This window comes from Oreochromis niloticus, linkage group LG19, assembly GCF_001858045.2.
Source record: "Oreochromis niloticus isolate F11D_XX linkage group LG19, O_niloticus_UMD_NMBU, whole genome shotgun sequence".
Taxonomy (NCBI): Eukaryota; Metazoa; Chordata; class Actinopteri; order Cichliformes; family Cichlidae; genus Oreochromis; species Oreochromis niloticus.
This window is the reverse complement of record NC_031983.2, coordinates 21,969,306-21,991,616: the sequence shown is the minus strand read 5'-3', so window position 1 is coordinate 21,991,616 and position 22,311 is coordinate 21,969,306. Positions and strand designations below refer to the sequence as shown.

General features: G+C 38.7%; 3 protein-coding genes across 3 annotated transcripts; 1 reads left to right on the top strand and 2 right to left on the bottom strand.

The window, feature by feature from the left end:
- Window positions 1-1,370: 1,370 nt before the first annotated feature.
- rdh12 (retinol dehydrogenase 12) lies at window positions 1,371-8,549 on the bottom strand. The gene is made up of 7 exons (XM_003445472.5): window positions 8,380-8,549; window positions 7,680-7,798; window positions 5,828-5,983; window positions 5,633-5,737; window positions 5,281-5,490; window positions 4,792-4,981; window positions 1,371-2,259 (listed from the first exon to the last, which is right to left on the bottom strand). Exons 1-7 carry the CDS (start codon window positions 8,454-8,456, stop codon window positions 2,157-2,159), a joined length of 960 nt encoding a protein of 319 aa, XP_003445520.1. The 5' UTR covers window positions 8,457-8,549; the 3' UTR covers window positions 1,371-2,156.
- A 2,323-nt stretch (window positions 8,550-10,872) lies between these two features.
- Window positions 10,873-14,773, top strand: vti1b (vesicle transport through interaction with t-SNAREs 1B). Its single transcript, XM_003445473.4, has 6 exons — window positions 10,873-11,126; window positions 11,225-11,283; window positions 12,214-12,408; window positions 12,982-13,155; window positions 13,756-13,817; window positions 13,994-14,773. Exons 1-6 carry the CDS (start codon window positions 11,030-11,032, stop codon window positions 14,085-14,087), a joined length of 681 nt encoding a protein of 226 aa, XP_003445521.1. The 5' UTR covers window positions 10,873-11,029; the 3' UTR covers window positions 14,088-14,773.
- A 1,322-nt stretch (window positions 14,774-16,095) lies between these two features.
- arg2 (arginase 2) lies at window positions 16,096-21,479 on the bottom strand. Its single transcript, XM_003445474.4, has 8 exons — window positions 21,071-21,479; window positions 20,902-20,974; window positions 18,279-18,453; window positions 17,980-18,139; window positions 17,735-17,829; window positions 17,538-17,642; window positions 17,258-17,394; window positions 16,096-17,146 (listed from the first exon to the last, which is right to left on the bottom strand). The coding sequence occupies exons 1-8, from the start codon at window positions 21,188-21,190 to the stop codon at window positions 16,959-16,961; spliced, it is 1,053 nt and encodes a 350-aa protein (XP_003445522.1). The 5' UTR covers window positions 21,191-21,479; the 3' UTR covers window positions 16,096-16,958.
- Window positions 21,480-22,311: the final 832 nt, after the last annotated feature.

Sequence of the window (22,311 nt, the reverse complement as noted above, 5' to 3'; positions counted from 1 at the left end):
AAAAAAAAAAAAAAAAAAAAAAAAAATGGAGGAGATCATATGCTGTAGCTTTTTTAGTGTCTTATGGTTTGGTGCTTCCTTTGTTGTATTTGTTTGTTGGCAGGGTTTGGCTGCAGGCATGCCAGTTTGCCACGCACGCAGACCCTCTTACTCCAGAGCTTATACTTGTAATTTGGCAGTATCTTGCAATACTTTGCATTAAAAACAGGCCATTTGATGCCAGCAACTGTTGCTCCAACTGTGGAGTGTGTGCATATAGCAACATTAACAGTGCCTCAACAGATGTGCAACCTACCCATGTTTGTACAACAGATTTCTTAAATAAAATTCTGAGATAAGTCACAGTTCGCTTAAATTCTAGTGATATTATGCCCAATATATGATAAAATCGCTATTTATTTATTCATAGTTTAATATTGAGAAACTTTATTCTAAATTTGTTAAACTGTGGTAAAAGTCTGAGGCTCCTAGATCCTCTTTTTAAACACAGTCGTGTTATGACATGTTGCAACAAATCAGTTATGGGATGTTTTTAAATGGTGTGTTTGTTTGAGCGTTACACAACTTTTCCACTCTCTTTGATTTTTTTGTTTTTTTTATGTTATGCTGACATCAAATTTAAAGTGAGCATGCCTATTTAAAAAAAGAACGAGCATTTCTGTTTCAAAACTGGGTGTGTTGCCTTTGCAGTCATTTTTAAATGGCTATAAGATTTTGATGATTTGCATGTCAGTGCATTCTGGGGAATGCACTGACATGGGGAATGGGGTTTTGCAAAACTTCTGACATTTGAGGCCCCCGGATAGTTGCCTTGTTATAAAAGTTGCCACATTTTCATTAAGTCCTGTTATATTTTCACTTTTAGTTTATTTTTAAACAGTAACAGTGTGATGAAACCTGACTCGCATGTTCTGTGTAAATCATCTTTGTCCACCAATTCTTAGGTACTCGTGCATTTCATTCTCTCAATTTTGGATCTAAAAGGAAGTGGCAGAGTTGAAAATTTTCATTGCGAAGACGCACGATTAAAAATGAAAGACAAAGCTGGAGAGGCAAGGCTGCGGAGATTGGACAACAAATGTTGAACTTGGACCTCCCAATTTGTAAGAAAACCACAGAGATGGTTTCTGGATGGAAGGAAGAGAAGCTTGGTGCGACAGATGAGGAATGCTAGGGATAGGGTGAGATGGAGGCAGGTGACCCCTAAAGGGAGCAGCCTAAAGAAGATGACAAACTTTTTAGTAATATTTCAGTTTTATTTACATAAAATGTAAACATTCAACTGGTAACATGAATGTAAGTGTAGTAAAAGGCATGTTTTGACTTGTATAAAACACAGAATGTAAACTCCTGGCAAACCTGCATGTGAATGCTGCAAAGGAAACATGATTAAAGAGATCCTTATAAATTTTAAACTAGTTCTTACAGGAATGTGCAGATTGCACTGAGTAGGGGGTAAAAAAAACCAAACAAAACCAAAAAAATCTTTGGAAATATGAATGTAATCTCAACTATTCGTTGTCTATAATAAAAAAAAAAAAATCTTATCTTGTACATCGACTAGTAGAGTTATGACAAAATACATTTATGCTATTTAAGCAGTGATTTTGGCTCAGACTGTCGCGCATGTTTGATACTTTAATAAATTTTAATCAACCTGGAAACACTGTAAGAACCCCTGCAGTTGTTAAGAAATGCTGGCACTAAAGTCGAGCAATTTAACTGCGAATTCAGGAAAAATCATTTGGAAAAAACATAATACTTGATAAAGATGCTGGTCTTTTACCCTGTGTTGACTCCTCACTGTATCCTACAACACATCAAGTTGCTTTTTTGCCTACACTATTCACATTGTGTCACAAAAAATATAAAGTCGAAAAAGGTATTTGTGTTTACATGATAATATGGTTGAGTGGTTTTGGTTTGAGAAGCTGTTGTAGAGCACCAAAATACTCAAGTTATTATAATGTAATTAATATATTATTACACAAAAAAGCAACTTCACATTATAGTACCTCTTACTTAAATTACCTGACTGCTTATTAGGTAGGAAAGTACAGAACATCAAAACAATAATGGAATTAATTAAATCAATGAAAAACTTTAATGTTAAGGACTCCTTGGAGAGCTGAGATAGATGGCGGTCGAAAGCCTAATTAGTCCCACTCGATTCCAAGAAGCTCGCAGCTGACGTCCCACAGTCTCCTCGCCGTCTCCGCACTTCTTCCCTGTGGGGCCACAAAGGCAGGGGCGCAGTCACTGAAATGAAAGGAGGAGGAGTGGTTATTACATAAGAACTTATGACGCTGTGAGTCATCACCCTGGGCACAAGGATCTCTTTTACCTTGTGTAATCGTATAAGCACTATCTTTTTTTTCCCCAAGAAGCTTTTTTTTAAGTCATAAGAAGTATCAATTACTCAGATCCAAACATTGGATCCAGTGCTCGGTCTGCTTACAAAGAGAGTGAACATCTTTATGTGCAAAGTTGTAAAAATAAAAGCAAAGAAGCACAACCAACGCAATGGTGCCTTACAGCAAGAAGGTACTGGGTTCAAATCCACCAGACTGGGGCCTTCAGGATTCAGTTAGGCTAATTGGTGACTCTAAATTGCCTGTAGGTATGAATGTGAGTGGTTGTCTGGCTTTCTGTGTTAGCCCTGCAACAGCCTGGCAGGGGTATACCCCGACTCTTGCCTTATGACAGCCAGAATAGGCCCCAGCCCCCAACCCTGAATCGGGTATGAATAATAAAAAAAAATAAATAATTAAAATAAAAAAATTTAAAAAGAAGTCAAGCTGCAAAGGGGAAAAAAGGAAAACCTTTAGATTCACTAGGGTTTTGGCATTAATTTACATAAAGTACATTTAGCTGCTTATCAATGTTACAATTGTAGCCGAAAACAATCTGACTAAACTAATAGCAGACAAGGATTTGTACTTCTCACGTGTTCAGTGTTCACGTGTTCAGTGAACAATCACTTGCAAAGCAGGCTAACAAACTAACAGACGAATCAAGTAATTTCTGGAATGTTCTTTTGCGGTAACGCCTTCCATCAGATGTTTTGTGTGGCTGCTAAAAGTGAAACTGTGAATATTACATTCTGGAAAATTGTTTCAGTTCACTGTTATTTCTTCTTCATTTCATTCCACAGCCCCCGAGTTGGTTTCAGGTACATGGTTTGAATTGACCATTTCTTCCCTTTTCAGCTTCCAGGTATTGTTTTTTTATTTGCATGCTTGTTTTGTGTATCAGACAACGTCTTCTAAACTTCCCATCATAGACTACTACCCTGTAAAATTTGTTACAGTTTTGTAAAAGTTGTTGCAAGACGTACAGGTTTCAAACCATTATGCAACGTTACCCAGTTTCACAGCGCGGACAAGGTTCTGGTGTTGCTGCCTTTTTTACTCCAAACTTAACATTTTTGCATTTTTACATATTTTTTCTAAGGCAACAAAACAATTTATAACTGTTGTGGATTATCCAGGTGGGCTTTTGCGAACTTGAGTATCAGCTAATTTTTTAGGTACAGCTGTCCAATCACATGGCAGCAACTCAATGCATTTAAGGATGCAGAAATGAAATAAATTTTAAACCGAACATCAGAATGAGGAAGACAGGTGATTTAAGTCACTCTGAAAGTTGCTGGTTGATATTTCAGAAACCACTGGTGTCTACTGGGATTTTCCATCTCTGTAGTTTAAAGTAAATGGTCCAAAAACGAAAGAATATCCAGTGAGAAGCGGTTCACCGAGTGAAAATGTCACAAACTAAGCTCAGAGGAGAACTGCCAAATTGCTCTGAGTTGATAGGAAGACAACAGTAGAACTAACATAAATAAAATACACTTCAGCTAAATACTTCTAATTTATTTGCCCAAACCACGCGGAGCCGCACTATAAGGACTAAAGAGCCGCATGCGGCTCCGGAGCCGCGGGTTGCCGACCCCTGGTCTAGATGAACTGCTGGACTTATAGGCCAGCAGGCTTAGGGAAGTCTTTATGGGGTCATGCTTTGACCCCACACACACACATAAACACACATACACACACAGGGTATTCTTTGTTCACATGTACACCCATGTAAGATGTCATATGTTAATGAACCTATGCATATTCATGTAACCACAATAAAAGAGCAGTGTTACGGGAGAGCGGACGAGAGCAATTGGGGTCAAGCGAAGGAACGGCGTTTGTCCGGTTCTCTCCCGTGCACGTAAAACATAAAGAACTTGCCTACTCGTGTCTTGCTTGCTGTGTAATTAAATTGTCTTCAACGTTCCAGCGAATGGGTTCAAGCTACAAACCTATCAGTACTCTTGTCTGTAAACAATGTATTTTTGACCTGTATTGACATGTATGTGTGGGCGTTAATTTTCTATGCTATAAAACCAGCATTCAATGTATTTTTGTCAGAGGAAAAGAGGAAAAGAAGCCATATGCTGATGGTTCTTCTCCTGTGTTAATAAACTCATCGTTTGATTGCACTTGTCTGGTGCCTCCGTCGTTTGTTGTCTGGTCTGCAGTTGATCGATCTCGCTTCAGGTCCTTTGACAAATGTTGTGATATAATATTCATCTAAAAGGTCCCAGCAGTGAAAAATACATTTCCTTTAAGTGTAAAACCAGGCTGATAAATTAATAACAATGACAAACCATGTTGGAGTCACTGGTGTAGACTAAGGTGTCAAATGCTCTGTGGTCAGGATGGAAAGTTTGGTAGCAGGAACAAATTACAGGTTGGTGCTTATACAGATTTTTCACTTCCTTTGTCTTTCTTTGTGTCATACCTGAAGTGTTTCCCAGAGATAGAGTGCAGTTCCTCTGCAATGGCACAGTAGATGCTAGTCTGTGCTCCTTCCCGTGGAGTTTTCAGGAACACGGAGAAGATGGTGAACAATATCGTCATCAGAGTTGAATGTCTGGTCAGGTCAGAGTTTACCGTCCCCGGATGAACCGAGTTCACTGTGACATTAGTTCCTGTGAAAGAAATGCACCAACTTTTTGTCACAATTTTATCAGCTTAAATTTTAGGTAAAAACATTTCTTCTGTAAGTTTTCATGTTGGCTTTAAAAGCTTTAAAAGCTTCCATTTTAAAAGCTTGTTTATGAAAGACTGTGTTGTCACATTTTATGGTTGAGTCTTTCATTTAAGAAGCCTCAGAACACCTCGTGATCACCCTTGGCACAAATGCTCATCATTCCTCTCTCAGATATGAATGTCACATAGTTTCTCCCACACTTTGTCTTGCTGGTTACAATGTTTTGTATTTGTGTACCTTTGAGTCTGGAAGCCAGCTCTCTGGTGAACAGTACATTTGCCAGTTTGCTCTGGCAGTATGCTAATCCGCTGTTGTAGCTGCCCTGGCTGTGAAGGTCATGGAAGCGGATCCAGCCGAAGTTGTGTGCCAGAGAGGAGACCACCACAATCCGGGCCGGAGCGCTGCGCTTCAAAAGCCCGATTAGGAGGGACGTCAACAGGAAGTGGCCTGCAACATGTAACAATCATCCTTTCAGTGTATTTTATTTTGGAAATAACTGTCCCCACATTGGAGACTAATTGATTTACAGCGATGCTGGACAATAATTACAATGATTCACTGATTATAAAAGGTTCGATAAAAGGCGTACCCAAATGATTGACTCCGATATGCATCTCAAAGCCGTCGACAGTTTTCGTGTAGGGGCACATCATCACCCCAGCGTTGTTTATAAGGATATGTAGCTGGTTGACTTCTAAAAAAGAGAAGAACACAAAAAAGCTATTTAATAACCATACACTTGGGCTCTATAGATGTGAGTATTAAAAAGCTAACCTGTGCTCACCTCTTAGGAATTTCTGTGCGAAGGCTCGTATAGAGCACGTATCTGCCAAATCGAGCTCCCGGACCTCCACTCGTGCTTCGGGGTAACTGGCTCGTATACTGGCCGCAGCCTCCTCACCCTTTTCCACATCTCGACACGCCATGATCACCCGAGCTCCTACCAGGTGACAAAGAAGCAGCAACTAAACTATTAACAAAAAAAATGAACTCAAACAAAGGTTTGGTGTGTGGTTTGGGAAAAATCAGAATTAATCTCTAGGGAAATTATGTAGCTGACCTGTTAGTCAGTGATGTAGAAAAGCTTTTTCACTGATGACTCAAAAAACCTTTTAGAGAATGCAATTTATTTTTAAAGGCCAAGTAATTATTAAGTCCCACGCGCAGGAAATATTTGAGACTGTTGAAAGATTTAAACTTGTTACAATGTCATCCACTAAAAAGCATTAAAGAGTAACTTAATGCTGTAAGGTATAAAGTGTTGGGTCTGTGCTTCCACAAGCCCTGCTAGTTCTAGAGACTTATTCATCATGAAGAAAACAAGACAGTCAACGATCGATCGATTACACAGACGAGGGAGGCCTCGTCTGTGTCCACCACAAAAATGACCCCGACGATGGCCTCCTCTCGCTGCCTTTTATTGAGAAACAGTTCACACAAAACACATCCCAGCAAAGCAACGCCCACATGGTTCTAAGACAAGGCATTGTATGTATATGTGTGAACTTCTGTATGTAAATAAGAATGTGTGTGCGTGTGTGTGTGTGTGTGTGTGTGTGTGTCCTCCTCCTGACCAAAGAGGGTCATAAAAGCAGGAGCAACATCCTTGGTCATAAAGAGGGTAGTCTCCCCCACACCCAATGTATTGTTTACCATAGATAACAAAGTGAAACCATACAAAGGGCAAGAAGTTTTACCAAACATCAAAAAGACCTTCACAAGGATGTTGCCTGTAATAAAAGACTACAGCCCCCCACTCAGAACCTCGAGAATCTGGGGGAAGGACAGAAGAATCCTTTCATCACAGAGTTAAAACAATGTAGAGATGGTAAGCATAAAAATGACAACATTTAACAATCCACTCTAACATAAAGTGCCATGGAAAAAGTATTTTCCCCTTCCTGATTCCGTAGATTTTTTTGCATATTTGTCACGCTTAAATATCATCAAAAAAGCTTTTAAATTATTATATAATTTATTAAGGGGGGAAAAAAGCAATTTAAACTGACCTGACCCAGTGTGAAAAAAAATGATTGTTCAGTTCAGAACTAAAGAAGCCTCTTCACAAACTTTAAAGAAATGCAGTTGCCTTCTATCTCAAATTATTAAGATTTTAATGGCACTGTGAGTCATCATCAGCGACAAACCTAGTCCTAATCCTGTGCTTTCAGAATATGTAAATGTTTTTTATGTATTTCTTTAACATTTTGTAAAGCTTATTCCCCTGAGTATTTGGAATGAGGTGAGAAAAAAACGAATCATTCTAATCGACATGCATCAATCCCTTTCACTCGCACCTAATACATGAAGTTAGGGTTGAAGCTACGGTTGGAGGTCATGACCCACTCATAGGATTGAATTGTTTTTTTCTTAACGAAACCAAAATAAAACTTTATACCTTTTCCAAACCCAGACTGATGGCATATTGACCATATTATAATCATACAACAAGTCAAGTATTTATGTGACTACATTTAAAGCGAGGATTTCCTTGAGACCACAACAGCTAATTGTGTCACACCATGGTCCATTTTATTATGTATATTTTAAATGGGACAAGGACGCTGATTTCAGTCTTATTGCTTTAAGAGACTGCTGATTTCTCTCAGTAGCAGGTTATGGATTTAAAGAGGCACCTCGCATTGCCAGATCCAGGGCAGTCTCCTTCCCAATTCCTGTGTTGGCTCCAGTGATGAGGACCGTCTTCCCATCAAGACGAGTTGTGGACTTGCACACTCCTCCTGCTGCATATTTTCTGCACACAAACAAGACTGATTTATACTACACAAATTCTGCATCATCAAATGCAGCAGACAGCTCCATTTAAATGACTAGGAGCTCCTTCTGCAGTCTCTACATGCTATGCCCCCGTTAAAGCTGGCATTGTGGTGAAACCGGGTTAATTATTCACACAAAAACTTGGATAGTGAAGTGTGCAAGTGGTGCGAAACACACGCCAGTGAGCAGTGCCGCCACATAACCAATAGCTCTCTTGGAGTGTTGCATGCATATATAACTCCTCCCACGCTCCGGCTGCTGATAGGCCCGAGCAGCTCAGACGGAAGACACCCGGTTCATCTGTGCAAGAAAAAAAAACACCCTCCCACAGCTCAATTTTTCTATTTCATTGATCAGCAGCCTCATGTGAAATCACCATTAACGTAAAGCATTCACAAATAACGATCATGTGGCTTCATTAATCAAACTGATCCTCATCGTAATAACTACAACACACCACCTAAATGTCTTGTTAACCAAGTAATAACCTGCCCTGACATCCAGTGTTAAACTCTGCGTTTAAATTCTAATGACTGAGCGCGTGAAGTGGGCGCTTACCTTATTTGTGGTGCAAATAAAATCACCAGCAGCGTCACCACTCCGAGGCCCGCGATAATTAATAAAAGGAACATCATGCTATGGATCTGCGCTCCTCTGCCTCTTCCAGCAGGATGCTACCGAAGTGTAGGCGGAACAGCTGATGTCAAAGCAGGAATGGGGGTGCGAGCTGCAAACGGATGGGGTGAAGGTTGAACCATGCACAGGATCATGGGATTGTAGTTCGATGCGTGACAAGACGGCTACTGGAGACGTTACGTAACAGGGTACACCGAGTTTGCAGCTGGGCGCAGTGGTTTTAAAGTGAAATGTCATAAAAAAGAAATTAACCAAATTTAGTTAAGAAATTATTAACAACAAAAAGACAAAGACAGAGTCACTTGTTTCAAATGTTTCAAATTTTTTGGTAAATGTAATTCATCTGCCCCGTCTTAAGCACACACAGAAAGTCAGTTGAATTATATTTTAGCCATTTAACAGCAGTAAAAATCCCCTATAGGTCATTTTTTAAGCTGGAAGCTTAATGAAATTTGCTAAAATACAGAAAAATTGAGGCTGCTCTGGGTCAAATTTTACCCACATCTATTCAAATCGATTTTAGATTCACCACTCTGGGTCAGCTCAAGGAAAATTGCGGTTTTATGCAACTGTAGATGGCATCTTTGTGTAATTACCTCTTTGTGGTGCTGGACTTTAAAGGGGACCTTCAAATAAAATGCAAAACAATGATGCATTGTAATAACACAACACAGTAACTTAAAGTGGAGTTTTTTAAAAGTGGAAGAAAGGTATGAGCAAAAAAAATGAATAACTTAATAAATAAATAAAAGAATGAGTGAATGTTTATTGCACATTATCATTGTTATTATTATTGTTGTTGTTGTTGTTATTGCTGCCCCCCCCCAGGAAAAAAAAAAAAAAAGTCCAGCGAGGTAGCAAATTTGGTCAGCTGGTAGCATTGCTTAGGGCTATTGCCCTGTTGTAAAAGCTGTTCTTGAGTCCGTTTTGTCCATGACTTCAGCAGCCTGAAGAGGATGTCCAGTGATTTTTTGGGAGACATTAATGACCCTCTGAAGTGCCTTTTTGTGTGCCATGGTGCAGTTGGAGAACCATACAGAGATACAGTATGTCAGCACACTTTCAATGGAGCAACAGTAGAAGACAATCAGCAGTTCCCTCTTCAGGTCCAATTTTCTGAGGATTCTTAGAAAATGGAGACACTGTTGGGCCTTCTTTACAACCGCCGAAGTGTTTGAGCTCCATTGGGAGTCTGTGTCTATGTGCACACCCAGGAACTTTAAACTTTGTGTTTTAAAGGTATCCTGGCCTCCTCCTAAAGACCTGGATGTCAGGTTAACTAGTGATTCTAAACTGGCTATGTGAGATAGCACTAGAAGTGTTTAGTGTTATTCTTACCTAACTGAGATTAAAACGCAAATCAACACAGGGGTTGGTGGGGTTATAAGACTGTAAAGGCACCTAGGTTGCCATTTCAGCAAATGTGGGAAACACTTGTCCCACTCATGCAAAGTCTTCTACCACCGTGCCTAACACAGACTTGTTAGTGTGTGCCTAACACTTACAGAATAAAACAAGCAAGTTTTATGCTCTAAGTGTTTGTTAATATTCAATTAATATTGATAAATATAAAGGAAATCTTATTTTTCGGTCTGCTCCTCCCTTTAAGGGTCACCAGAGTGGATCATCTGCCACCATCTCACCCTATCCCCTGTTCCTCTTCTGTCACACCTGCCCTCTGCATGAACCTGTTCTTTGGTCTTTCTTGTTTCCTCCTGCCTCACAGACCTCGCAGGACTGTGTCCAAACCATACACCATAGCAGGTGTCTCTACCATCTTGTAAACCTTTATGAGGATGTTTTTATGACATAGTAGTGAGGGCAGTGTTAAACAGTTGTATTTGTTATACAAGAATATATATAATAAGTCCCAACAGGTCCTTAATGTGCCATTTTAACTTTCAATAAGATACATTGTAATTATTTTGACAGTGATGTTTTGATGTCTTAGGTAAAAACAACACAAAACAAAACAAAAAACATGAAATAATACTCTCCCCCTGCTCTCTGAAACATTAATACATGATTAATCACCCATTTAGACAGGCTATTTATACATTCAAAATAGATCTGTACTTTAAAATTCGTTATAGACACTTACTATGTGGATATTCCTCCATCTTCAACGAGGGGAACTCTGAATCCATGTAGTTTCAATAACCGAATAAACAAACATTTCCCAAGTAGCCCGGTTTAAAAACTACATTTCCCAGAAAGCCCCATTAACGTTGTCTCTGTAGCGCCTGAATGAAATAATTGTTAAATAATTATCCAGGTGATTTTAAAACACGCTTTCCACAACATTTCACTATTTTGTTTTAAATTCCTACACAATTGTGTTTGTAAAATATTTTTTCAATTTCATATCTAGTAAAAATAATTACATTTTAGTACGTTTGATTTTTGTTCCGGAGTTACGACGGTCGGTCGAAAACCATCCGGAAGAATCCCGAGGATCTGATTATAGTCCTAGCAAAACTACATACTTAAACTTGTGATCATAAACAGTGTTGTATTTTACAATAAAAGACAAAAATAATATCACAAGAAAGGAATTTAAACGACACGCAAAATGTCGTCGGAGGAATTCGAGAAGTTGCACGAAATGTACCGATCGTTGTACGAGGAGCTGAAGCTGATGCCAGACAAGGCTCAGAAATCTCACGGAGGTAAATACTTGCTCATAAAGCCGAGATTAGCAAAATAACTACGCCTTGGAATATAAGTTATGTGCTTTTAAGTAACACTTGTACTGTCACTCCTGCAGAGGAGAGGAAGAGGCTGGTGAGGACCTTTGATGAGAGACATGGGGAGGCTGAAGAAGTGGTGAGCTGTTTATCTTTTTCCCATTACAGCTAGCTAAAGTTCACTTGACTACTAGCTATGTCTTTTGCATGTAAATACACTTTTTTTCTTAAATTGAGGTTGAAATTAACTTTTTAAGAAATTTACCACCAGAGAAATAGTGAATTATCAAAATAATACATGCATTTGTTGTGCAAATAACACTTGTTCAATACAAAATGGAAACCTAGTGTACATTTTACCCCAAAAAAGGCATTTTTCTCTTGCCCAGTCTTTTTGGTAACCACAATGCATTTCAAGTAAAACAGTGAAGTTTAAAGAGAAAAAAAAACAACTTTTTTTTTTTTTCATTTTGTTGACACAAATCTTTTATAACTGTTATTCCATTGTTTAACATCAACATATTTTAAATAGTTATTTAAGAATTATGCACTCCAAATTGTGTCCTACAACATATGTGCAAACCTGTTACCAACACCTGTTTAACCTGGAAAAGAACGAGACAGTGAGTGACATGACAAAGATGCAGTGACATGATTGAGTCTTGTGCTAGCACCAGGGTTGGATATTTGCTTATACATTTTTGGGGGGGTTTTCTCCAAGCTTTTTTGACTAGATTGAATGTGTCACTCTCACCAAAGCGACCTTATTACCTATATTATCAAAATCTGAGGGATGTTTCTAATATGTTAGCCATCAAGTTTATAAGAATAAAACCAAAATAAAAGAAGCTCTCAATAAATTTAGTTAACAGCTCTCTGTAGTATGGTAAGTATGCCCTATTTTAATAGATTTTTAACTGTACATTAATTCAAACGGCACTGAAATGTTCTGATTTACGGAGGTTAAGCCTAAACTAGTGAATACATTAATAATATATCCTTGTTTCTATGGAGTAAGATCCTTTTTTGTCTTTTTCTCAAACAATAACATTTTCTTGTCTTTCTCCAGTTACAAGGAATGGAAGAGGAGCTGCGCGTTGCCCCTCTGTCCTATCGAAATTCAATGAGCACAAAACTGCGTATGTACCGGCGAGACCTCGGCAAGCTTCAGAGGGACATGAAAAACTCAGCACCTGGCTTTGGCTCCTCGTACAACACAGTGCAAGGAAATCATGGCATCTACTCTTCACAAAATCAGCACAGTGTGAGTGAGGGGCTTTGGGATGCTTGGGTTTGCTGTTGCAGATGTGTGACAGGCCCTGTCCCTAGTCTGTTTGGATGCACAAAACATTATTTTATGATGTTGCTGTTATGTCAGGCTGCATGTGTAGGGTAAGACTTTTTCTGGGTGTGTATTTTTTTTCTTCCTCTTTTTGCTGAGGAATATCAGTGTGCTGTAACATAAGAAAAAAATACAAATAGGAGACGCACAAATCAAGAAAACATCTTCATCAGTTTGACACAAAATCCTCTCAACTTATAAGGGCTTATTTTTGAGCAGCACTTACAGATCCAGACTGTATTATTTGACAGAGGATAACAACATTCATACTGCAGTTAGAAAATAATGACAAATTAAAAGCAAGAACTGTTTAAATTAAATAAAATGTAAGAGAAAAATGTCAACCCTGGTTCCTAGTGATCCTTGTGGATCTTATTAAAGCCATGCATTGGAATTGTAGAAGTTGTCATGACAGCAAAATGTCTATGTAAGTGTATTTCCAGAATAAATCTGCTTAAACTTGGTTTCATTTGTCGCTTTTCCCCATCTTTGTAGACGCACCTGCAGTCCCAGAGAGCGTTGCTTCTTCAGGGTACGGATGCTCTAAATAACGCCAGCCAGAGTATTGAACGCAGCCAGCGCATCGCTGCTGAGACAGAGCAAATTGGCACAGATATCATCGAGGAGTTGGGAGAACAGAGGGAACAGCTGGATCGAACCAGAAACAGAGTGAGCTGAGAATCATTATTACGCTTGTATTCTTGTACTGTGCTGTGCAAAAGTCTTTAGCCACCTGTGATGTCTATATGTCACTGACCTATGAATCGTTTAAGCTTAAAAAGGCACCTAAATCAAATGATGAACCAGTATTGATGTGTCTACACGTGACAGACAACTTATCACAAAAACACATTATTAGTTTCAAATTTTTTAGTCAAATATATGAAAAATGCCAAATATAACACAGTTCAACAGGCATAAAATACTATTTTTTGGACTAAAAATGTGATTTCCAAAAAGCTACTAGCTGTCAGCCTGACATATCTCTCTATCCTGTGCAGTCCTTAAAAATTTTAACCTAACTAAAACTTTAAATATTAACTTTCAAGCTCATTAGCATTTTAAATAAAAACTCTGTTTTTACCTTATGTGCTGTATTTTCATGCATGTTTGCACATTTCAATAAATCGTTGCATATATTTCCTATTTTCCTACCAAACTATAAAGAAATGAATAGTTGCTCAAGACTTTGGCACAGTACTGTAGGATGACGATATGATCTGAGATTAGTAGGTTTGTTGAAACTCTTCTGTCTTGTTGTTTTTGTAGCTTGCGAATACTGGAGAGAATCTGAGTCGTAGTAGAAAAATTCTTCGTGCAATGTCGAGGCGGTAAGTGCACCCTACAAGACGTCTTACACCACAGTAGTTCCTTCGTTTTTTTAATGCAAATTAAATATATTTTGTGTGAGTCTCATGATTCTGATGGTTAGGGTCTCTTTTAAATGTTCTTGGAACACTTGAGCAGGGTTTAAGCATCTTATTGTTGCTTATTTTCTTTCTTACAGGCTGGTGACAAACAAGTTGCTACTGGGCATCATCATTTTAATGGAACTGGCCATTCTGGGTGCTGTGATTTACCTGAAGTTCTTCCGAAAATGAGCAGACTTCTTTAAGTTGTGGATCCAGGGCAAACTCAGACTCTATCTGTCTCTACTGACTATCCAGTAGCAATAATAACACTGTCCTGCTGTTTTCAGCTATCTGTGAACTCTGACAGGAGATTCTGTCCATTATTTGATGTGAATGGCAATTTGCCAACTTGCTAATGGACCAAACCTACAGAAGCTCTTTGAACTAAGATTTGCACTGTCACTCAATGCCATTGATGTCCTGCAGGATGATGATCTGGACTTGTCTGCTGGCTGTTACAGATCCCATGGATGATTCTTTGTAGCATCTTAGCTGAGTCAGAAAACAAGCTAATTGCGCCCACATGTCTCTCTGGGTGAAAGCACTTGTGAAATGTGACTGACAGTTCTAGAAAGCTATAATTCTCAGATTGGGTTACAAAACTGCTCAAATTCAACTGCTGATGTGTGAATATCTTTTACAATATGATGAAACGGCACCTGACAACAAAATAATTCCTTTTCTGTGTTTAAGTGGTTTTGTGCTTAAAAAAAAGACTTAAATTTTAAATCAGATCTATCAGTGAAATAAATAGATGCAATGTCTTAATACAGTTCATGCAAAATTACTGTACAATTCAAAAATCACTGTTATAAATAGGTTTTTGGTTTCTGATTTGATGTCTTTCACAACATTAAAGTTTATCTTTAACCTCAGTTTGCATCAGATCTGATATTTTTAAGGAAGGAAAACAGTTAAGAAAAATCCTCTGTGGAAGCACTGATCAGGTTAATAAAAGGTAAACAGCACCTCTTACCATGGAGTTCATTCTCAAATAACTGACCATATGGTGTTTTCCAGTGGTGTTAAGGGAAACGGTACACCTGCCTTAATGTTTTTCTATTCCATCGTGCCCACCTGGTGTGTTCTAGAGTATACAAACAAGTTTGGTGACCTGCGTGTGTATGACAGGGTTCGATAAGGAACGTAGAAAGAAGGAAATATCATTTTAATGTGCTAAAATATCGCCTTTGAAGTTCTTTAAATCCTTTCCATCTTCTTAAGCACAAACGGAACATTCTAGGGTTTTATAACCTAATTTAAAATAAATCTGTTTCCATAAAAAGCCAGGACACAAAATACAAATGCAAACAGAATGCAGTGATTTAGTTGAAAGATAATACTCAGATAACTTATAAAATATTAAAACTTAGATTCTTTTTTATTTTCATGCTCATTGCAAATGAATTTTTCCATGCTCACATGTTTCCAACAACAAAACATGCTGCTGGCAAATATTTTCAGTGTGACATATCTGGTTTGCAGGCTGGACGGTTTAGCACTTTCGAGTAGGTATGGATACATATGTTACTGTGATACATACAGGGTGTGTTTGGGTATGGTCTTGCTGAAATACGAAAGGTCTTACCTGAAAAAAATGTTTTGATTGTTCCTGTGCTATGTTTTTAAAGAATTAAATAGCTTTTCTAGTCTTGTTTCCCTCTTCAAACATTTCTGAAATTTGTTGCTGGCATGAGGTTTAAAATGACTGTAAATTTTTTTTAAAGAAACAAAAACATTTCTCAGTTTCAGAATGTTATAAATAGTTTTTTTAACCATTTTCAATGTATTCAATTAAATAAAACATTTTCAAATTATGATTCATTTCCATGATACAACTAATAACATAACAGAAATCATTCTATTTTATGGGGAAATGTAATGATTTCTATTTAATCATTCTATTTCACATACGGGGGAGTGTTGACTGCTCTTGCAGTCCAATGTACACCATAGAAGAGTAATTATGAGGTTCATATTTGTGGAGTTTAGTGATATTTCAGCAACTTTTGGGTTAATTGATGATGAATGTGGTAGACATTCCTCAGGGTTATTCTTTGGTTCTTCATTTAGTAAATTCACCAGTTAATTTGAGCAATATATTACTCTGATCACCAAACTAAGCTAAAAAGTTTCACGTTAGATTGAAACAGTGTCGTTATACTTTGCACAAAATAATGAGGAGATAAGACACGTGTACAAACAAACAAAAATTTTTAATCATATTAAAGGAAGACCAAAATAGAAGCTCTTTGTTACAAGGACAATAGTCATTCAGTGGCCACATTAAGCTAAACATAGATAACAAGCCATACTTTAGTTCACGCATAATCATACAAACAGTTATTACTTTTTCTAGGGATGCTGAAATAGTGGTGTGCAAATCACTATAGTCCATGTATTGATTCACAGTAAAAATACAAAAGTAAACTCTAAAGAAAATACAGTAACTACAACTATCACAGAAGTGATAGGATACTTCTAGTTTTAACTAACTGGCACAGCCACAAAACAGTCCACAGTAGACTGTGAACTTCAAAGTTGTACATACATACTCAATATTTTTGTACCGCTGATGCAAGCTGATTCTCTCATAAACCAAACATGATAGATACTTGGCAGCTGTGTAAACGTACACTTAAGATTAACCATCTGCCCATCATTTCTTAGCCACTTATTGGAGGTTTGCAGGAGTGGAGGCTATCTCTGATAGTGCTAGAGGCTCTATCACAGATAGCCAGATAAGTTATTACACATAATAATAATAAAATAAGTTAGTATTGCTGTATCCCCAATAGCTGTATTGGTGTCTAAATTCTGTCAAAGGCTTTTCTCAGCATTATCAATATGAAGAAAGATTATACAAAGCCCTTTCGTAGTTTCATGAATCCCGACATAATTTAGCTTTCAAAGTGAAAGACCAAGCAGCAAAAAGATTGAAAAAAAAAAAAAAGCTTTAAACTGTCACCTTTCAAATAGATATAGTCTTTGCAGTCTTCTTTAAATCTGTGGAATGGTCAGGGATGACAGTGTTGAAGTCCATAGCTTTGCTTCATGCCTTTAGAGGCGAAGCTCTGTGTCGTTTTTCCCAGGGGGGATTTCGTCCATGGATGTGTGAGCGCCTTCTCTCGTTTGTCCCAATGATGATGCAATGACATCAACTGCTAACGTCGCAGTAGCCTCCACAGCTTCAGGACTTGCCCCAAGGTCAGGATTTACTTCTACCAGGTCCATGACTGACAGCAGACCTGCACACCAAGATGATGACAAGTTAGATTTGACAACCAGGCAGTCAAAAACCTTTAAGAAATCTAGAAAAGACCAAAGGAAATGAAAGCCATAACTGTAGTGATCTGTACCTGTGTTATGAATTTCCTCTGCGATGTAGATTCCCTCTCTGTAGGTCAGACCTCCATTTACTGGTGTTCCTGTGGCGGGAGCCAGAGACGGGTCGAATGCATCGATGTCAAAGCTCAAGTGTATTGGTCGTTGTTTTCTGTCAAGATGGTAATAAAATTAAACATCTCAGTTTAAACACTTATAACTATTTTTATTGTATCAATTAAAAATTGAAAAATTAAAAACATTAGAAACGTTATCATTTTAAAATCTATTATAATCACAATTTGGTAATATTACCTTGCCAGAAGATGGTCAAAAGTGACTTCCATGACCCTTTGGATGCCCAGCCTGTCGATATCTCTCATGGTGAAATACTGGATACCGAGGCTCTTGAGGAATTGGCTGCAATGCACAAAATTAAAATACATCAAGAACTATTTTTCAGAGTGCACCCCAGCTTCGTATACTAAAACGTTTTAAATGTAAGTACTTACTACTCCCCAGGGTCAACATCCCGCAGTCCAATGTACACCAGGTCTCTTGAGCTGAGAAACGGCTTAGTCCAGGAGAACCCAGGGATATCTGGCATCTGGTGAGTGAAAAGAGGTAGTTTAATGTGTCATACGGGATACAAAAAAAAAGCACTAATACTTTTTTTAAAAAAGTACAGAATCCCTTATGTAGCTACATAAGTGTTTTTTTTTTAATATCTTTAGTGAAGCTAAATGTTTTTCCTCACCTTGTCTTGCAGCTCTTTGAGCATGAATGCCACAGGTTGGCCATGGAGGTTTCCTGAAGGGGATGTCATGGGTGTATTGATATCTGCATGAGCATCAACCCAGATAAGGCACAGGTCAGGACAATGCTGGGCATGGCCGCTCACTGATCCAATAGCAAGACTATAACAGATGTAGAGCAGCTTTAAAGATATCTGTGCAATGGATTCATAATATTAAGACACAGGAAAAACATCCAAACACTGGACTTGTTGTACAGAGTAGGCTATCTTGTAGTATTGCCAGTATGTTCTGTACCTACCTGTGATCACCTCCCAGCATAAGAAGAGTGTGGCCAGCACTGACAGCATTCCTCACTGCTCCAGACAGCTTTTTATTTGCTGCACCCACAGTCCGAGGGAACTTTACATCCATGTAGGGCTCATCCTCCTCCAGGTGTTGGAAGTTGAGATCCCCAAAGTCATGGACAGAAAAGTCTAAAAACACAACAACAAACATCCATACATTTAAACTACTTTGCGCTGTGTCACACTTGCTGCATTGAACGGGAGTACACTATGAAACCTGATGGTTTCAAACAACCTGAGGATTTGTAATTAGCAGACGTGCCATGTGCAGGTGTCAGTTAGGCAGCCTACATAATCCGTAGCTCCCGTGACTTAACATGCGTTTGTCTGACCTTGCAGTCTCATGGGTTTGAGTCATTCAATGCCAGTGGAACTAGTGACGGAGCACTTTCCGTTAGTCTCGTTTCCCACATCGGGTCAGGTTTCAGTGACTGTAGTTTGCCTTATACTACGTGGTTGCAAAAGACTTAAAAGTTTAGATATAGACTGCGAAGTAAACAAGTGAAGTGTTTCGCCATATTAAGGTTCATCCAGCTATATGAGCCTAGATGGTAGTGTAGTATTACTCTGCTGATCCAAGGGTGACCAATGCGGTTCATGACCATTCGTAGACAGGACAGGAATAGCCCTTGTTTGATGCAACAGTGAGCATCTCTTGCAAGACAATTCATAAGTTTGTCAAAGAGATGAGCTTTTAAATTTAAAATGCAAGATTACTAGCGCTATTTTTCATATGTAAAGGCATGTTAAATGTTTGTAAATGCCAGTGAGTATTGGTTTGATTATATCTATAAATTTTTAATTTAAACAATTTGTACAAATTGACAGGAAACCAAGAAAGTGTGAAGATGTAAGATGTACATGGCAGCTAGTTCTCTTACTGTTTGGTTTCAAGTGTCCTACTCTGTTAGTGACATAGCAGCTAGATCTCATTTCATTGCTGCCAATTTGGCCACCACGGAATTGATTCCTGGCCAACATTTTACATTAGATTACATATTTTCAGGTTTTATTTTACTTTTTAAAAACCACCTTGTGATAAACACCAAGGTTGTTACTATAAAAACTTACTATAAAACTTACAACAGTCTGAGATTCAGCAAAGTAAGAACAAACTGATGAGTGTATATACAGTTTGAGGTATTTTGGAGGATATGGTTATATGTAATTGTGCACATCCACTTAGTGGCCATACAGAAAAATGAAAGTAAGCCAGTGACACACTGTATAATGTATGGGTGAGACAAAGGGAGCGCTCTTCCTTTTGCACAACATGTTTACGACTCTTGAGCTGATGTGTGGAACAGAACAAACTGGATTACCTGGGTAGTTAGGTAAGGGAAGTTAGGAAGTTACTACCAAGCTGCCATTATCACACACCTTCATTAGTTTTTCTGTTATATTTACAGACGCAGGAGCGGTTTGTGGTGCAAATGGGGATTCTGGTGAGCTAAGAAGTATCACAACAGCAGATTTACATTTCATTTTAGTTGAAATTTCAAGCCATTACTTTGGGCATTTTCAGTATATTTACTAAGCATAAAACAGATTAATTTGAACTACCTTTACTACAATAATTAATGGAGGACATCACAATTTATATTGTGTTTGTCCCATGCACAATATTAATCTACATTAACCTTATCACTCCAAAGGTACTTAACTATGTCTGGATCACAGATAGACTTTAAGTACCCTGGGATAGCTGTGACCTTATCATGGCCTGCCCTCCTCTCATGAATCCTTTCCTGTTGGTCATTCCCTCCCCTTTGGAGTGGAATTTCAATCACAATGGCACCTCTCTGACATGCGCACAGAGGGGGTTCTTTTCACCTGCTGTCCCTTTCACGTTAAAGGTACAACTTCTTTTCACACCGGACTGCGTGGGAGTTTTCATTTGGACCACATAAAAAGTAACAATGTCTGTCTCTGCAGTGACGACATAATGGAAATAACACCGTCATCTTCATTCTGGGCTCTTACGAGCATGTGCAAGAACGGCGGTGGGGGGTTGGGGGCAAGAATGACTGAGCAATACGTGTAATTTCCCACAAGAAGAGCGAGACGCCGGCGTGCCATGTTGACAGCTTTCACAATATCCTCCTGTAATGTCTCGTCTTTCCGTCCTATGCATGAGTTTGTAGCCATTATACAATAACATTTCGACGAGGATTAACATCAAACATCGGAGAGGATGTTCGAGGTTTCTCTCTTTGACTGGCTTCAATATGGCATTAAACATGCACAAATATACATTCGGGAGCCTATAAATAAATTTACTTTTACACCCGACACGACGTTTTATCCTGTAAAACTAATGACGAAAGCCTCAAACTGGACTCGCGCGTAAATCACTTTGTTCTCCGAAACATGTGCGCCAAATCTCTCTCCTAGGTTACATATCATTTGTTTATATTTACTGTCTCCCGGTGATGTAACAGACTGACTGACGACCGAGCGCTGAAGCTATGTCTGTCTAAAAGTCTGCCGGGTTAAGCTGCAGGTTACACCCACCGACAAGTTACATAACGCAGCACCACCGGCAGCTCCACGATTATCCGCTCGTTCGTCACTTACCAAAATTTGAAAGCCTCTCCATGAGCCCCGCATCCCTGATGACTTTAGGGCCATGCTCCACACCTCTCTTCTTCTGTAGGGAAGGAAACATGGGGGTTATTAAACTGTTGAAGATGATAGGCTCTTTAAAATTAATGATAATGTTAAAAAAAACCCCTCAATATCTTACTTGTCCTTTTGAAAACGGAGCGCCAAGCACGGCCACCGATTGAGCTCTGCTTTGCTGACAAGTATGGTTGAAATGACGGGAAGAGTGGAAAAGACGGGAAAGCGCTCCTCTCAAAGCCATTCTCGGGAATTAAAAGTCGCCGCGGTCACAATGAAACCGACTCGGAGTCTGACGAAAGCACAGTGAGATGTTGCGCCGGAGGATGCTGAATGTGTCGTTGGTGCAGGAGAGGCGGTCTTTATGACTCGTCAATCTACTGAATATTTATGAGACTGTGACTCTGACAACGAATACGAAGAGAACTCCTCTTAATTCAGTCATAAAATAAAATAAAAAAAACCCTCTGCCGCCTACCATAAAAAAGCGTAATTTCTTTTAAGCGTTTGCAATGTGTTATGAGCTTTTCTTACCGAGGCACGTCTTGATATATATAGAGCGTCTGACGTCAGGTTGAATGACACACCTTCGTAGTAGCCAATAGCAACTATGGAAAGAAGTGGGTTCGCTTTTAGGCGTGTCCTGCAAACTAATGTGGGCCAAGGGGTGTTTTGTGAAATGTTGGGACGCGCTGCTGCAGTGTCATCAAAGTGGAAATTTCCACAGACGCAGCGTAGTGTAATGATCCGCTTGTTTACATTAAACACTCTTGACCGAGGTGTTTGTCCTAAAGCTCCGGCCAAAACATATCCCACTTGATTTCAGGCCAACATAAAAACATGTTATTATCTGGGTAAGTGTATAATTACGGGGTTTATCTTTCACCAGCGCAAGAAATTTCACACTGTAAAGCAATAAAAGAATCTCAAGTGCAAGTTCATGTTTTACCGAAACCAAAAAAAAGTTATCATAGGCAATTAACTGAAAGTAAAATGGACTTAAACAGCAAAGATTTCTAATAAATATAACGATCGATTGTTTTATTATTTATGTTTATTTAGTTGATGAATTGCAGTTAGTTTATAATTATAATTTTATTTTACAAGTAAAGGAGGACACAATGCTTTGCGGACTTACTCTGTTACTGTTAATTAGTTGTTATAGTCTTGTCAGGCTATGATGAATCCACTATATCTTATCTTTATGTACTCGGATTTTCTCGCAAGCACGATGCACAGCGTTCAGGTGAAATTATTTACATCACAGGCAACACAAAGATAGCTCGGATTCATTAACATGGGCTATTGTGGGTACAAAGTAGTGCATTTCTAAACTTCAAGCCTAATTGCAAATCCTAACCCTAA

Coding starts and splice junctions, on each gene's coding strand:
- rdh12 (XM_003445472.5), bottom strand. CDS start 8,456: ATGATGTTCCTTTTATTAATTATCGCGGGCCTCGGAGTGGTGACGCTG. Junction 7,799..8,379: donor TTATTTGCACCACAAATAAG/GTAAGCGCCCAC, acceptor GTTTGTGTGCAG/AAAATATGCAGCAGGAGGAG. Junction 4,982..5,280: donor GCTGGCTTCCAGACTCAAAG/GTACACAAATAC, acceptor TTTCTTTCACAG/GAACTAATGTCACAGTGAAC.
- arg2 (XM_003445474.4), bottom strand. CDS start 21,190: ATGGCTTTGAGAGGAGCGCTTTCCCGTCTTTTCCACTCTTCCCGTCAT. Junction 17,830..17,979: donor TCAAAGAGCTGCAAGACAAG/GTGAGGAAAAAC, acceptor TTCACTCACCAG/ATGCCAGATATCCCTGGGTT. Junction 17,643..17,734: donor GATGTTGACCCTGGGGAGTA/GTAAGTACTTAC, acceptor TGTGCATTGCAG/CCAATTCCTCAAGAGCCTCG.
- vti1b (XM_003445473.4), top strand. CDS start 11,030: ATGTCGTCGGAGGAATTCGAGAAGTTGCACGAAATGTACCGATCGTTG. Junction 12,409..12,981: donor CTTCACAAAATCAGCACAGT/GTGAGTGAGGGG, acceptor CCATCTTTGTAG/ACGCACCTGCAGTCCCAGAG. Junction 13,818..13,993: donor CTTCGTGCAATGTCGAGGCG/GTAAGTGCACCC, acceptor TCTTTCTTACAG/GCTGGTGACAAACAAGTTGC.